This window comes from Zeus faber, assembly GCF_960531495.2.
Source record: "Zeus faber genome assembly, chromosome: 16".
Taxonomy (NCBI): domain Eukaryota; kingdom Metazoa; phylum Chordata; class Actinopteri; order Zeiformes; family Zeidae; genus Zeus; species Zeus faber.
Window position 1 is genome coordinate 25,861,369 of NC_137202.1, and position 16,809 is coordinate 25,878,177.

General features: G+C 45.0%; 1 protein-coding gene across 1 annotated transcript in view; it reads right to left on the reverse strand.

Moving 5' to 3' along the window:
- The window catches only part of heatr5b (HEAT repeat containing 5B), a gene marked incomplete at its 5' end in the record, with an annotated part of 33,209 nt that overhangs the window by 2,832 nt on the left and 13,568 nt on the right, over nucleotides 1–16,809 (reverse strand). The window contains 20 exons of the mRNA XM_080016711.1: nucleotides 1–103; nucleotides 215–366; nucleotides 826–1,050; nucleotides 1,540–1,812; nucleotides 1,896–2,040; nucleotides 2,992–3,119; nucleotides 3,252–3,488; nucleotides 5,815–6,061; nucleotides 6,960–7,139; nucleotides 8,480–8,548; nucleotides 8,616–8,797; nucleotides 10,193–10,459; nucleotides 11,014–11,193; nucleotides 11,290–11,437; nucleotides 12,259–12,428; nucleotides 13,026–13,215; nucleotides 13,292–13,451; nucleotides 14,737–14,927; nucleotides 15,068–15,173; nucleotides 15,845–16,020. The exon at nucleotides 1–103 is cut by the window's left edge and continues 111 nt beyond it. Of these exons, the coding sequence (XP_079872837.1) occupies nucleotides 1–103; nucleotides 215–366; nucleotides 826–1,050; nucleotides 1,540–1,812; nucleotides 1,896–2,040; nucleotides 2,992–3,119; nucleotides 3,252–3,488; nucleotides 5,815–6,061; nucleotides 6,960–7,139; nucleotides 8,480–8,548; nucleotides 8,616–8,797; nucleotides 10,193–10,459; nucleotides 11,014–11,193; nucleotides 11,290–11,437; nucleotides 12,259–12,428; nucleotides 13,026–13,215; nucleotides 13,292–13,451; nucleotides 14,737–14,927; nucleotides 15,068–15,173; nucleotides 15,845–16,020 (3,529 nt within the window). The remainder of the gene's footprint in view (nucleotides 104–214; nucleotides 367–825; nucleotides 1,051–1,539; nucleotides 1,813–1,895; nucleotides 2,041–2,991; nucleotides 3,120–3,251; nucleotides 3,489–5,814; nucleotides 6,062–6,959; nucleotides 7,140–8,479; nucleotides 8,549–8,615; nucleotides 8,798–10,192; nucleotides 10,460–11,013; nucleotides 11,194–11,289; nucleotides 11,438–12,258; nucleotides 12,429–13,025; nucleotides 13,216–13,291; nucleotides 13,452–14,736; nucleotides 14,928–15,067; nucleotides 15,174–15,844; nucleotides 16,021–16,809) is intronic.

Here is a 16,809-nt window from a genome sequence, read left to right on the forward strand (position 1 = left end):
TCTCCACCATCAGCGGTGCCAGGGCGTGGATGTAGGGTGTGGACAGCGCTCTGCTGGAGTGCTGGAACACCGACATCAACAGCTGGTAACACCGGGCCTGAACCTACGGCGGAAAACGCAAAAGTGCAAACCGTTTGGCGCGTGAGTGAAATCATCGGCAACGTTGATGCCGTCGTGTGTGGAGGAGGGCGTGTGTCCACGGCACGGCACGTACCCAGGGGTCGCTGGAGTTGAGGCCGTTTCTGAAGCGGTCCATGCACCCCTTCTGCAGGACGGTGACGCCCACCAGCTCACTAGTGGCAGACACCAGGAAGAGGGTGATGGCCGTTAGCATGCTGACCTCATCCATGTCGGGTCTGGAGTCATCTGAGGACGACAGATACAGTAGACTCAGTAGAAATCTAAGGTTTTAGATTTCAAAATTCCGAGAATTTTCCCTAGGAGGTTTCCTACGGGCTGGACCAATAATAATAATAATAATAATAATAATAATAATAATCTTTATTTGTATAGCACCTTTCATGGATTGCATGCAACTTAGTGTTTTACATTCAAATAAGCCAATAATATATAGCAACAATAAAAGCAAAGAAAATATATATTTAGAAGTAGAATAATACAATAATTAAATAATAAATCAAAAATAGGGTCTAATTAATAAAAAAATAATAAAAAACTGCATTAAGAGAAAAAAGACAAAAAAACAGATACACAGATATCTATACAAATAGATATATAGATATACACAGAGATAGAGAGATTCATAGATAGATAGATAGAGATGCAGGCAGACAGAAAAACAGACAGAATCTGTGTGATTCTCACCTGGCTGGGAGTACTCGAGTACAGAGGCGAGGCTGCTCCTCACCAGCCCGGTCCACTGTGTGTGAGTGCTCTCCACCCGGGCCAGTGGGGACGTTATGATGGTCTTGATGCCCTGCAGGGCGGCCGACACAGGCAGGGCCACGGAGTTGTCAGCATTCTTAATGGCCGTTTCCCTCAGTACGCCCGTGATCAGGAACAGCACAGTCGGCAGGATGGCCATGCTTCCTGTAGACGTGTAAATAAAAAATAAAATAAATTAAAAAAGTTAAAAAACAAACGTTACATGAGTTACACGTTTAACATAAACAACACGTTTCCTAAAAAACACCACAGTGGTAAACCAACTGTGGTAAAATATTAATCCGTATCCACAATCTCTCAGAAATGCATACTCCGAGGTCCAGGTCCAACTGATTGAAAAAAAAAAGGCAGACTTTGTTGTGTAAATTTGAGTAAACCAAAGCAAGCATTTGTTGGTGGGATGAAGATTATAACTACAAAGAGGTAAACAGCTTGACAAGGCACCATGAGTGTGAATTACTGGCAGAGCTTTGTATTTGGTTGTTTTTGCATGTGTTTTACAGGCTCCTCTAACAGGTCCCCCGAGCTCAATTCTAGAGTGCACATTATATAACGGTATTTAGCAGGCACTTATATTTACTCATTATACAGTAGTATAAAGTGGAGGTTTGTAGACAAGGCTGTGTGTCTCACCGGCTGGGGAACAGAGCAAGGGCAGCTCTGCCAGGATGGAGATGGTGTTTGCCACTAAGCGGGCACTCTCCTCGGTGAGGCGTTGAGGCCGCAGCGGTGCGTGACTGGGCGACTCCTTGACGCGCGTGTTGAGCTGCGGCAGGTGGCGCATCAGAATGAACACCAGCAGCTCCATGGCGGCGAACACCAGCGACTTGCCGGGCAGGAGCTCCCCCGTTTCCGCCCCCTCTCCCAGCGGAGTGCGACAGTCCTTTTCATCGCCTCCCTCTTCGCCTGGCGGGGGGACAGCGTGAATCAGCTTTTTGTAAAAATCGTCCAATCGTATTTGCGACAAAAGGCGAAAGTGAAACACTGACCCTGGTTGCTTCTCTGCTGCTGGAGATGTTCTCGGGCGGCCCGGATGGTCTCCTGCACCACGGCAGTGACCTGGAGCTGCACAGCCGGAGGGTCTCGAGTCAGCAGCAGTCTGTGGAGAACGTTCAGCAGCTCCACGGCCAACAGCTAGTAAAAGAAAACAAAAAAACAAAAAAAAAACCAAGACATTCATTAGCAGCAGTTTAATGACATCAAGAGGCCATATTCACAATAGCAAGTATTTGTAATTCTCAAAGGTGAAAGTAGCTTGTAATTGCTGTGCCGTCAGTGCTCATTTTTAGACTATAACATTTTTGGTCTAAGAGGAATTCCCACAGCATTTTGGCACTAAACCCAGCTTCTAAAAGCATGTTCACAGGATCTGGGATGACATGTATGTATAAGTATACTATATACACACATATGTTGCCAGGTTGAAATTAAATAGGCCTCATGTCCTATTTAGGTAATGTGTCACTTGAACACTGCAATTTATGTCCTTGCCGTCAACCAGTGTTTTCACATTCATTGGTGGTTCTGGACAAGGATAGATTCTCTATTTTTAAACCCAAATGTTGGTTCCCATCATTTATAACTGCTCATAGCACAACCACACTGAACGCTTTACGACTGAGAACCTTACCGCTCCGCTGCAGCTTAAATGCAGTCGAACAGGGCAAACGTTTGAGCCTTTGAAAGCGCAACAACATCTGCTTCTTCGAAAAACTGAAAGATGCATTCATGACACTCCAAGGTTTCTCCCCGTTCTCCTTTAGCAGAACGCACTCTCTGCAGCTTCGTGAATGGGATTTATGAAGCGGAGCGTGGATCGCAGTGCATTAAGCTTTGCCATCCTGTGCCCAACACTCCATCGTTGTCATCCCTCCTGGCCCACTACCAAGGGGGCGGCAGAGCTCAATCGATGGGGATTAAAAAGGAGTAAATGTATATAGGCAGAAGGAGACAAAGCTCATTCCCCCTGTGAGATGATACACGTCACTCAACCAGAGGATTTCCCTGCCACTGCAGAACCCGCGCTCTATCGGTTTCTTCGGCGTGTGTGTAGGCATTCTGAACATTCTAGCTTTGGGCCTTTACCTGGTCCTCTGCAATATGAGTCTTTGCACACGGGGAGTCCAGCAGGGTGCACAGTGCCTGCAGACATGACATCGCATGTTCAATGGGCTCCTCGGGCCGCGGGAAGCAGAGGAATTCAATGCTGACGCCTGGGAGATGGGACACACGGTAAAATAAAAAGATTGTTTTTTAAAAAGGCACTCAGACGAACTACAGAAAATAAAAGCACGCCAGTGGGAATCTATTAAAGGTTGTGAAACTTCGCTGCCCCGAATCCTTACCCAACATCAGGTGCATTCTGTCTTTGGCCAGCTCCTCGAAGGTTTTGGCAGCAGAGGAGGCTCCCTTGGAGGCGGCGGCGGCCCTGGGGGGACCGGCGGGGGGCTCGTCCGGGTCCTGCTCGGCGCCAAAGCCGGTGCTGCTCAGCCACAGAGCCACGGCGTGCAGTACGGGTGCCCAGGAGCCACGGTAGTGGAGGCGAGCCGTGTCGATGGTCTCCGGGGTGTAGAAGGCCCCGCCTGCTCCGGGAATGGAAGCATGTCGTCAGAACCGTCACAGAATCGACTTAGACTCGCACAGAACCACTCGCTCCCGCGTTCCATCTCGTGTTTGTGACTTTGCAAGATAAACATCGGGCCTCATTCACAAAACGATTCCTTCCTTGTCTTGAATAAACAGCCTATGGACAAAACAATGTGGGACTCATGAAACATGCAGAGTCCCTCGGTTTTATGAGCATGCTTCAGATGTTCCCGATGATGAATGCCAAATTGTTCCCAAACTGGAGGCAAATGCCTGTTGATGTTCATTTGCATTAGTAGACGCAGCGTCAGCACCATAAACAGCGAGCAGAGCGAAGGCTCGTGGGTAAACAAGCCAAGGGGAACATACTGTATCTGGGCAGTCGGTGGTGAAACGCTATTACCCCGCGGCACGTTTACTTGCGTGCTCTAATCAAAGCAAACGGGCCATTGCTACAGGGTTTATGTCGTTATGAATCACTCGGAAAAAAGCTTGTTGATACGGTGACAATCAGTCGCTTATTAGCTCTACAAATGTGGACTACTGAAACATTATGACGTTAATATAAAGATTCATGAACACCGTTATTATGCCTTTCCCGCATGTTTGCAAATACACAAATTAAAATTGGAGATGATGAATGCTACTGTGTTAGCGGAATGGTTTGTAAGTGCTCTATACGCTCACTGATGGTATGCACATTTTGTAAATGAGGCCTGGCATTATTATTAGTTCTTGCATCACTATAATCTAACAAGTGAATGGGTCAGCAAGCAGACAAGACTTGTAGTGTGGTAAACTATGACTGGATTTTGTTTTTCCTTTCAGGGCTATAATACTTTCCAATTAAAAAAAAAACATTTTTCTCTATAAAAGCCGTTTTGGGTCAGGAAGGATCTCAGTAAGTGGGGAGATAAATAAAATCTGGGAAAGGACTGTGGCGAATCCTTTCGTAACAATGGTCATGGGACCAAGAAGAGCTTCAGAGGACTGGCAAACTAGTGCCCGAAAAGCAGGCCGCGGCATCGTTTGCTGCTCTTATGCCCATGTGTGTCATATAATCATAGAGAAACGAACAAATGACGAGAAAAAATAAAAATCAATAAAAATAAAAAACTGAAAAGCCTGGTATCTCCCATTGGGAATGAAAAAACACGTTTGTACTAGGATTCCGCTGATAAGGTCGTGAATAGTAAGTAAATATCCAGTTCATTTCTTGTGCCAGTGAGACAGAAATCTAATTAAAGATGTGTAATCATGTGAATTTCCTTTTTGTTAAAAGTATTTTTTCCTGGCATGACAAAATTAAATTCAAGCACTATTTAAGCACAAATTTTCAATGTGATCTTTGTTTTTTTCTTTTTGTTTTTCTTTTAATGCCAGAAAAAAAACTTGTTTCAGCTTCTTTTATGCCCGTTTTAGATGATGGTGATATGTTGTATATATGTCTGCCCAAAAAGGTTTCTCTACTGTGGTTGGTCACCAGTTCTCAAGCTCTTACTCACCATTGTACACTGAGTGGGCTGGCCAGCATTGAGGAGACTGAATCATTTTTCCACTTTTATTCATAAGGCAATATTAGGCCAACTCCCAAACTGCCTATTTCGACCAAAGGTCACACAACATCATGGCCGACCGTCAAATAGCTGCGTAATGAAGCTGATATTTGTAATTGTTTTACCGCTTAGATTTCCACTTCTTTCAAGCTGTTAATGTGGTTCTATATTCTATTTATGTGTTCTGTTTTTATGTACTCAGTAACATCGTCTGCTGCTTTCTTGGCCATGATCTGGATCTGGACCTTTTATTAATCTCATTGCCACTTTGTCTATCATTATAAGTGTCTATTTCCAACCTCGCTGGATTCAATTTACATTTCCCTGTCATAATCTGTGTTGTAAAAGAGATTCTGGAAATGTCCTACTACGTTATGATTTGAATAACAAAACCAGGGGGGATATTACAGTTTTTGTAAGCACTTCAACACAAAATGGGCTATTTTTAAGGTATGCCAGTACTTACATTTCTAAGAACGAAATCCAAGCACTTCAAGAATCTCAAGGACCCGCTCAGAACCCCGGAATGATGATAACAGGTCTATGTACATTTCTGTAAATAAAATGCTACTAATTCAAAATGTTCGCTGCTGTTGCCTTGTCACCTTGGTGGTGGCCAGTGCTCTGAGCCTTGTTTTAACTCCGTGTCGCAAAAAAAGAAAAAATAATCGAGAAATCGATGTGAAAGCAAATTGAAGGTGCAATCAGTGATATTGGACAAAATTGGCAGCGGTACCGAACATCCAGCCCTGGATAGGTGCCGTACCGTCGGGGGGCAGCTGGCTGGAGAACTCGGCGGGCAAGGTGAGCAGGGCGTAGTCCTGCAGCATGGCGAGCCACAGGCGGCTGAGGGAGGGCAGCTCGGGCTGCACCAGTGTGATCAGGCTATCCGGTGGCAGCACGTCCCCTCCCAGGTCGTCGTCTTCGTCCTCCTCGTCTTCCTCCGTGCCGCGGGCCGCTCGCGGCGGCTTGGACTCGGCCTCCTTCTTGACCTTCATGGCCACCACGTACACCTGGAAGAGGAAGCGACGTCTTCCGTCAGCTGTAACGCGCACTTTGCCGGTAGCTGTCGCTTGGAGCCTGGTTTGCTGCCGTTTGGAGGTGGGCAACATGATGACACTTGATTTTTTGTTTTCGTGTGGAGAGCGTGCGATCACTATTGGTATTACTGTCTGAATATACTCCTGCTTTTTATAACTCCTGCATGCCGCTATTCACTTTGATTGCTTTGATTGGTTCGTGTTCCTACAGATCCACTCTGGGTAATAACAGAACCAGTGGCACCGCTCGACTGGATAGCCATCTGATCGACACGTGTTTTACCCCCCCCCGGAACATCCTACTGGACACATCTGAGACTCTTCTTCAATAACAACCTTCAAAACCGCACTCAAAACCCTTCAGGACCGCTTTTATCCTCCGAGTTTCTTCCTCCTGTCTTTATTTGGCATAGCCGTTTTTATTGGCTTCTTGATTTTAAAATCGAATGTCAATTTGATCTCACATTTTCTACTTGTATAGCATCTTTGAGTACTAAAAAAAACATAAAAAAAGGTATTGTTATTATTATTATTATTATTATTATTATTATTATTAATATTATTATTAATATTATTAAGTACAAAAGGATTACCACTTTAAACTGAGAATTGGGAACAGTTCTTTGTTTAGGTTTTTAATTTTATATTGCTACTTGAGATATTCTGAGAAATAGATGAGCGAGAATTTATTCAAATGTTGTGTAACTGCACACATAAAAGATATAAACTGGCCGACAATATTGTGAGTTTCTCATTTAAAAAATAACGGCGTACCTGTCCTTTAACCTCAGTGTCGTGATACACATTGTAAATCATGAAAATGTCTATAAACATATCGATCTTTGCTCCACAAGCGCCGCCTCAGCCTCACCTCAGCCCACGCCTTCAGCACGGCCAGCTTCTCCATGGTGGTGGCGCTTTCGCTGTACAGCTGGCTGGACGAGCCCTTCCCGGCCTGCACCTTGTCCAGAGAGGACACCAGCAGGTTGTGGACACGCCGCAGGTCGTTCAGGTCGCTAACCACACCGCTACCGATCCATGTGCTGCAGACCTGTAGTCTCACACACACACACACACACACACACACACACACACACACACACACACACACACACACACACACACACACACACACACACACACACACACACACACACACACACACACACACACACGTGAGTTGGTGGTGGCAGTGTAGCAGCTAAACGCTAATTGACCAAATGAATTAGCATCGAATGCCTTTGGTTTTTTTACGATGAGGCTTCCGCCTCAAAACTTGAATTTCAATGGTCGCTATGTCCACTATTGTTCTCCAGTTTTGACGCTAGGCAAGTAGTTCCGGTAAGAATCTGCTTCGTTTACCGTCGGTCGCCACGGTGCTGCGATTGTGTGTGAAAATATTGTGAAATTAGTTCTGCGGTGAACCTCAGAAATCTGAGAATACATTTAGAATTCTGAGGTTAATGCCAGAAGCAGAAGCTTAATGTCATTATTCTCAGAATCAAATATAATATATTATCTGTTTTCATGTGGGCCCCACTTCCGTAAAACTTAACAAGGATCATATATGTTTTAACTCAAAAAGGAAAAAACAAAAAACAAACGAGGAGTGCACAGAACAGAACGCTGTAGAATATCCTGGCCACAGTAACATCTTTGCCTCGATGTCGAACAGACCTCACTAGTTGAAGGCACAGAGCCGTGGGAAGATAGGAACGAGTAGGTGGCGATGCTCTTTCCTCGGCGTCCTTCTCTCGAGTTGTGTTATTATCCGTGTACATCCTTTCACAACTCTTTTATCGCCATTTGGTTTTTCTTTTTTTTCCTTCCATCTGGTGGATTTAAGGCAGATTTCCCTCTCGGGGGCGGGGGGGAGGGGGATTCTCTATTCTCTATTCTGAACTCTATTCCAAAGAGACTGAGTCACCCGTTACAAAAGGGTCAAACCAGAGAGAGACAGGAGAGAGAGAGAGAGCGAGAGAGCGAGAGAGCGAGAGAGAGAGAGCGAGAGAGAGCGAGAGAGAGAGAGAGAGAGAGAGAGAGAGAGAGAGCGGAAGGGTAGCCTCAAAGAGCGGACTGGGCTTTTTTTAACCGTGTTACCGAAACGGCGCACAAGCCAGAGAGCATTATCTGTCGGAGCGTTGACAGTGACGGCTTTTAAAGGGGTGTGTGGGGGGGAGATGACTCACTATGCAGCGCCGTTTAGCTACAGCCATGTAGGGTTTTCTTTACATTAAAACAGGCACATAGCGGAGGACTTGTTAATTCATCATGCCAAGCTAGTCGTCACCGCAACGGCTGCGCAAAACAGTCTTTCCATTTTATTTTGCACAAACAGGAGCGGGGAATTAACACAACAGACACTTTGTTCACCCGTGGGAATCACCCTACCTGGCATGCTTTCGCCGTGATGTCAGACGGCGTGTCGGGTGAAAACGCAGGTCTGAGGGCAGCTCCAACCTGCAAGTACCAAGCAGTTAGCAGTGCAATGTGGACCGATTCTGAGCAGAGTTGGGACTAAACTCACGTTGGCCTGGTACTGCTCCAGGATGACATGTCCGGGGAACTCGGGCTCGGGTGCCGAGGCAAACTTCTTGATGATGTCTTCCAGTGCCTGCAGGCCCGCCATCCGCAGCTGGTTGCTGTGGTCCGTGGCCGCCATGAAGGCCATGCGGATCAGGTCCGACAAATGGAAGACGAGCAGGTCGCCTGGGCGTCGTCGGAAAAGCGGCGGAGTGGGGGAGTAGGAAACGTTTGAGAACAAAAACTGAGTGAAGCATCAAAACGGAGGTTGAGGGACTCCTGGGGTGGAGGGGGAATCTGACCTACACATTGAACTGTTAAATGCAGAGGCTGCCTGCATTGGGCCTTCCTCACCTGTGCAGATGCTGTTTGTGAAAACGGCGACCGATTTCCTGAACTCAAGTCGCACAAACACTCATCACACAGCCCTCGGTGCATTTCACTGAGCATATATGCCATGCATTTCACTGAGCATATGCAATGCATTTCACTGAGCATATGCGGTGAACGCCGGGCAGCTACCCATCTGCCCCGGGGGCCAAAATGTAAAAGGGCCAGATGAACCGCACGTTTCAAAAGGAAAGACACATCAGCATTCAGAGCTGCTGATCCGCTCGGCTCGCAGGGGCTCTAAATCTGGCTGTCGGGCTGGGCGAGAGTCTTATATAAACACTGGGATTCTCTATCAGCATGAAAAGCCCCCCGCCCCGTCCCCCCTTATCTGGGCTCCATCATTACGTAAAAAAGCTGACCTCAGCAGCACCTGAGAGCCTAAAGTGAGCATTTCTGCCAACAATGAAATATTTTTTGACTGTGTTGCAGTATGAGTATGAGCGCACACACACACAGTCACACACACACTTATTTTTTACAATTATTTTGATATAATATTTATGCTGTACATACATATATATACACTGTACATACACACACACACACACACACACACACACACACACACACACACACACACACACACACACACACACACACACACACACACACACACACACACACACACACACACACACACACACACACATATATATATATATGTATGTATGTATGTATGTATGTGTATATATATATATATATATACACATATACATACACACACACACACATCAATACATATACACACACACACATACACACACACACACACACACACACACACACACACACACACACACACACACACACACACACACACACAGATACACAGGTGACAAATTCCTGATGTGTTGACGGGTTTTTGGTGCAGTGGGAAAGGGGTATTAGAAAAATGTTGTATATGCAAACAAAGTTCATTTTACCGTAGCACTAAATTACAGGCTTTGCAAGACAATATTCTGTAGCTCCATCATAATGCATTGTTTTGTCTACGAAATGGGACTAATTAATAAATCATAATCCTAGTAATTCAATCAGTGTCACTCCCCGTCTGGTATTTTGACCACAACGTGTCACCTTTCAAATTCAGCATTGGTTTGAATACCGGGCACAGTTCAAAGAGCACAACACTGTCCTGTTGGCCAATACAAAGATGGCCGCACCGACACAGACGCTCCAGGGGGTTACCTTTGGGGTTACCTTTGGGGTCCTTGGCCCGTGCGACGCGGGCGGCAGCCAGGTCAAAGTGCATCCTGTCGGCGTGCTCGCACAACAGGATGATGCGGCACAGGCAGTCGGCGGCAAAAACTCGCGTCACCCAGCGCGGCGCCACTGAGGGCTTGGACTTGTCGTCGTCGCCCAGGTTCGTGAACATGGTGTCATCGTCCATCTCGTCCTTTTTCTCTGAGTCTTCCTCGTCTCTCCCCACGCTGAAGGCGACGGCCCCTCCCACCTCTGCGGAAAGAGGAGATTGCTTTAGAGTTCATTGCAAAAGGGGTTTGAAACGACGCCATGTGAAAGCAGGAAGCAAAACAATAAAACGTAAACGCGGCAAAAGTAGAGCAGTGTTTGCTTGCGCCAATTTTCACCTGCACACCTTCTTATTATGATTGTGAATTGTTGATACAGAGATTTATTGTTTATTGTTATTATTTGGGTTTACTGTATATTGCCAACATTTTCAATTTTTTTGGTTTATTGTACATTGACGTTTTTTTTAATTATTTTAGTTATCTTTTTTAGGTTATTGCATACTGCCAATTATTTTATATTTTTATCACTTGCATGCATGGCTGCCTCTGCCACTGGTGTGTGTGGTAAGGGTTAATTGTAGAGCGCCTGGTGTCCCCTACTGTTTCAGAACTAAAAACAAATACATGCATAAATAAACAGACAGACAGACAGACAGACAGATAGATAGATAGATAGATGAATAAATGAATAAAATATCAATAATATCAGATACCATCTGTTTTTTTTCTGTGTACATTCTGAGCAATTCAAATCACCTGTAGTGGCAGCCAGGACGCCCTTACAGAGTTTAAGCCAGTGGGAGAGCTTCTCCACGGCCAGAGAGGACAGCATGTGACCCAGGGTGTCATGGATGTCGGAGCACAGCTTCCGGTCGGTCTCCCGATCCAGCATGCCAAACAAAACCCCCTCCAAACCGGTCTCCTTGATGTTCAGATCTGCATCGAGGACACAGGTTGTCATTTAGACCGATTGGAACCACTCCGAGTTCAGCTCTGTGATCCGGGTATAACCCCCTGCTGGGCTGTACTTACTGATGGCGGTGCTGTCCTTGTTGTCTCCGGCCCTTTTAGCCAGACTCATGGCGTACTCGCACACCTCTGCCGCTTCTCTCTGGGCCAGCTGCCTCAGACAGGCCACCGCAGCGCGGCGCAGCAGCAGGTGAGAGCTGCACAGATGCACCTGCGGGGACACACAATAAAAGGAAAAAGCATTTTTAGCGAGTTGTTTGTTTTTGCCTGCGGGGGATACATTTTCCAAGCTTATTTTTTAACCAACAATCGAATGACAAACATTTAAATATGGGAAACTTCAGGTTACACAGACGTTTTATATCCAATCTGCGGTCTACGGCCCAATGGGGCCCCCCCAGGAATTGCAAGGGTACACAGCAAAATGATTATTATTATTATCTTTTATTATTGTTTTATTTTATTGTTTTCTGTGTTTTCATTTAAACAGGCTTGCTTGTCTTGGCACCTGGCTGTGCAAAGGAAAGGGAGAACAAGGGCTGCTTGTTTATGGTAAAAATGCCATGAAATACATTTCACAAAAGATTATTTTGTGTTTCTGTTCTCAATAAATAATTCATAGTATTTCTATAACTCAATGCACTGCTTTAATAGCAAAAGGGTCAAATTTTAGGCTCAAATCTGTATGTATTTGCTCCATGTAGGACCGAGGCCTCCGGTCTTTGATGATATTTCGATGTCACTCCCTGCCGCAATATGTCAACTAAACAGTCACAGTCATTATTATTCAACAATCATCAGATTTTAGCACCAAAAGTTAAACATTTCAAGCTCTGCAATTCACTGCGGACGAGCGAGAGGATGATCCAAATGTAACTTTTCAACAAGGCATATAAAGTTCAAAAAAGTAAGACTAGACAGGTAAAACTCATAATGCCAATCACAGTTTGCAAACAAAATATTCAGAAATCTGTATTGTCGAGCCCTGGTCCTCATTGTGTAATCTTGTAACACAATGAGTTAAATTCTTACACAGAGACACGGGACCAAGCTGGACAGGTTGACGTGGCGCGGCGCGAACATGTGCAGCTGTTGCAGACAGGAGATTGCGGCCGCCTGCACCAGCGAGTCCGAGTGGTCCTGCATGATGGCGCAGCCGACCAGGCACGACGAGCGGATGGTGGAGATGGTGGCACCGTTCCCTGGCGAGAGAGAACGGATTCCACCGCAAGGTTATTTATAGAAAACAGGAACATTTTCTTCCCCCTAAACTACAACTAATGGAATCTAAATTAAAAATCGGGTCATCCAGAACTCACAGAACAAATATTAAAATCAACAGAAAACGAATTGCTGGAGAATTTTAATTGCATTTGTTACATTCTTGGTAAATGTTTTCTCCTTGTTTGGAGGAAAGAAATAGAATAGAATTGAACCTGCTAGAATGGTTCTTCTTGTATTGTATTGGGTCGTCATATTTGGCCTTGATTTAAGCACATCACATTTCTTCTTTTTCTAAATCGAACAAAAAAAAAACTAAAGACTCCGCTGAAGTAGGTTTCTAAAAACTAAAACTGAGTGAAGAAAAGGGGAAAAAAATAAAACCAAAATAGATATAGTGAAGAGCTCATTAACCTAACTGAGAATAAAAATAAAAAATATTAATAAAAATGAAATTGGGAATTAGGAAAATTGAACTGACGTAACCTTGCTACAGTGCCACCTGCTGGCAAATGTATCACACTGACGTTATATTCAATTTACAAGGCCTTGCAAAAGAGGAAGAGGTCGGGGCTCACCCTGCAGCTCTGGTCCCACGGTGGTGATGAGGGCACCCAGGCACCGGCCCAGACACTGGTGCACCTCCGTGTGGGAGGGTGGCACGGTGAGAAGCAGAGTCAGGACCAGGGACAGGGTGGGCTCCACATAGCCTCTATACATGGGACCGCTGGAGTCCACGATGAGAGCCAGGGAATGCAGGGCCCACGTCTGGGGGGAGAATTCAGAGTTTAAACGACATAACTGGAGAATTTTTTACGAATAGCTCCTGGATTATTCAACCCACCTGGACCTCGTGGGAGGTACCGTCCTGGGCCAAGGCCAGCAGAATACTAACGCTGGTCTTCAAGTGCTGTCCGGAGCCGATTCCTCCAACGTAGCGATGCAGACAGCCCAGAGCCAGCGAGTGGCCCGTCCGGGATACCACATCACGGGCCGACTTCAGCCTGGAGATGAAAGAGTTATGGGAACAGTTTTTTTCACAAAATGAGCGGTTTACGTACCCGATTTTTGAATTATACCCTTTCACATATGAACGTGTTGGATAGGACTGCAGATATTCCTCCATAATCCGATTAGAATTTGTATGCTTTATTATTTTTGTATCTTCAAATTTTGAATGCTCAGATTTTGTAGGGGGGGGGGGGGCTTATGCACAGTTCTGCCGCTCCGATCAGAGCAAATTCTCCAAATAAAGCAAATAAAAACTCTAGATGTATTTAATTGAAGTTTCCTGCTGCTGCCTCGCTGTGGAGCAGATGGCAGATCCCACCTGAAAAAAACCTGCCCATGTTCTCACGGAAAATTTCCCGCGGCCCAGCACGGTACACAAGCCCGTGGTTGGGAACCTCTACGCCAGAGGACAGACAATCCATTGGTGATGGTGGGGTTTATTTCCCACTTTCATCACCACATCTGTGGAATTACTGGACATTCTGGTCAAAGGCGCACTCTCTCCCTTGTATACACAGTGAAATGCCGGAGTAGAGGGAAACGTGCCTGTGCACTCGTGCGTCTCCGCTGACCCGGACTTCGCACACCACAGGGAATAATACATTCTAATCCACGTTTTAACAACTCCATGATAATATTGAAAATAGTGATTGTTTTGGTCACTATCATTGTCATATGCATTACACAACACTCCTTATGCTCTAATTTAGTTATTTAAAAGCCAGTTGTGAGGGATATTGAAGCGTGGTGGTTTTTATTTCCATTTCTCTTGATTATCCTGCATTTTTCCCCACATAAAACAAATTATTTTTTAACTGTTTTAATAGTTTAAAAAGTTGTTTTTTTTCCCCAGTCCTTACTGGGAGATCTCACCAAGTCCTCACAAGATAAATACAATAGAATCCTGTTGATTTGAACCTTGCTCATTCCAAACTCATTTGACCACCAAATCCACTTTTTTCAGCCATTCCCACCAACTGCTATGTCAGCCAATTAACAGGCAATGGCGGCTACAAAGTGCTATGCAATTGTTAATGCCAGTGACAGGAGGTATAGATAGGTGTGGATATATATATATATATATATATATATATATATATATATATATATATAGATTAAAGGACCACTTGGATGAGTTTAGCAACCGTTTTCATCTGACCACATCTTCTGGATGAATGAGGTTCTGCCAAACAGATTAAAATTTAAAAAATAAAATAAAAGCACGGCAACAAACTGCACCGGATTGTTCAGCCCCTGCTACGCGACTGTGTGCCGTACTTGTCGAAGCTGTACTGGGCCATCCGTGCGATGAAGGTGGCCTCTCCCACCACTTGCGCCATCCTCCCGAGGGCCTCCCCTGCAGCGCAGCGCAGGATGGGGTTGGGGTTGTCCAGGGCTCCCATCACCAGGGCCAGGGCCGACTTCCGCACCTCGTCGGGACCCAGCGTACTCTTATTCTCCGCCAGGCCCTTTGTTCCGGAATAAAGGAAGAACAGGTATAAATGAGCCCTCTGTCCAAGCGTCAACCAGACAATAATGATACAACATTTTTGAGAGCCAGAGGAGGAGGAGGGGGGGAAAAAAAAAAAAAAAAAAGGATTTCTCTCACCTTAAGCGCACTGAGTACCGCGGTGAAGATGTTCAGCTGCACCGCCTGCTGTCGGACACCCTTAGCCTGCTTAATGCACTCTGCGAAGTGGTCCAGCATCTGGAGCCTGGGTCCCCCACAAGGTCAAAGTTGGGTTAAAAGCCTTTATAAAGTTCCAGTGAAATAAAAAAGCATTTTTGCTGTAAAAAATATATACATCCGCTATGTTAAAGCTGTGTCGTCATTTTGGTCAAATTCTGCTTGCCAAAAACAAGAAATGTATTCAAGTTTATTTTATAAAGTTCAAGTTTAGTTTATTTTAACTTTCTGCAATGGTAGCATTTTCAAGTAGGTGTGGGTTTTGGTACCGACTGACGCTTTTAGTACTAATGACCTTATGCGTCAAATATATTATCAATTACAATATATTAACCATTCAGAACATATTTTCCACATTTTTTTTCTGATTATTTCTGTGTTTACGCAAACCACTGCTAAAGGTGTAATGGGGTTGAGAGTTCACCATGTAAGTGCCAGATATTAGGCTTGAAGGGTAATAAAATCTGCTATGCCTAGGGACCTAGCGTACACAATTAGCATTTCACCATGAAACGTAGCTGACAGCGTGTCTCACAAAAGGTTTTACACCTTTTTGAATGATGAAAAGTAATCACAATAGCTTAAATATAATTCTGATTCATTTAACTGATTGATTTTGAAAAATAGATTAATAATTATATTCAAGCAAAGCGGTTTGTTTAGGATGCATCGAAAACACAACACAGAGCTCTGTCCGACCTGTGTTTGAAGGAGACGTGGGGGAAGACCACGCCAAAAAGCGCCACAGAAGCGTCGATGACTGACACGCCAAGAGGGAGCGGCCCAGGGATGGCCTCGCCCACGGGCACCCGCAGGTAGATGGAGGAGGGGTCGTGCTCCAGAGCTCCACTACCAGAAGCGCTGTTGGGCTGCAGCTGCGTAGTAAGCATCACAGCAGATATTAACAAGCACGGCAGAGGCAGAAACCGGGACAGCTCAGGTAAAAGGATAGGATCGCCAGTTTGCCAAAATGTTGTTTTCTTTCATTTACAACTGTAATAGTACGTAACACTTTACCACTCTGTTGTAGGTTCTCACTCTGCGCTTATGATGTCCAATGGAGTAAACATTAAAAAAAAAATTGAAAACAGTCTTCATAAAAATGTTTTGAGTTTTATTGACTCTTCTGCAAAGCTGCTCTTTTGGCTACATCCAGGCTAACGGGAGAAACTAGAAACGGGACGTTGCACCGCTTCATCCCCTTGGCCAAATTCACACTTTGGGTGCCGTGTGGAAATTGCAAAAAGCAGTTCTAAATTAAATGCCATATTACCCTTATTCAAAACATGTTCAAGTGAATATGCCAAGACATGTGGGACCATCACGTGAGTTTCCCCATTTTGAGAAGGGTGAATCAACATGTTCTTTTAAGGCTTAAGCGTGTGTCCAGTTGGACTGCATTCAAGCACGGTGAGAAGCTGCGGCAGAGCTTCTCAGTTTCTCAGTAGTGAAGTGTGCAGCGAGGTTTGTGCCGTGAATGTCGTGTTATAAATGACGGGAAGAAACACTTTTTTTTTCTTTTTTTTTTTTTAAAAGGCCTGGTTTCAAAACGGCAAACCTATCCTTTAACCGCGCCTTAATGATGAGTCACCTATCAACTCACTGGAACATTCAGGGAGCCCATTCTCTTGCAACATCTGAAATTCTACTTTCTCTAAACACCT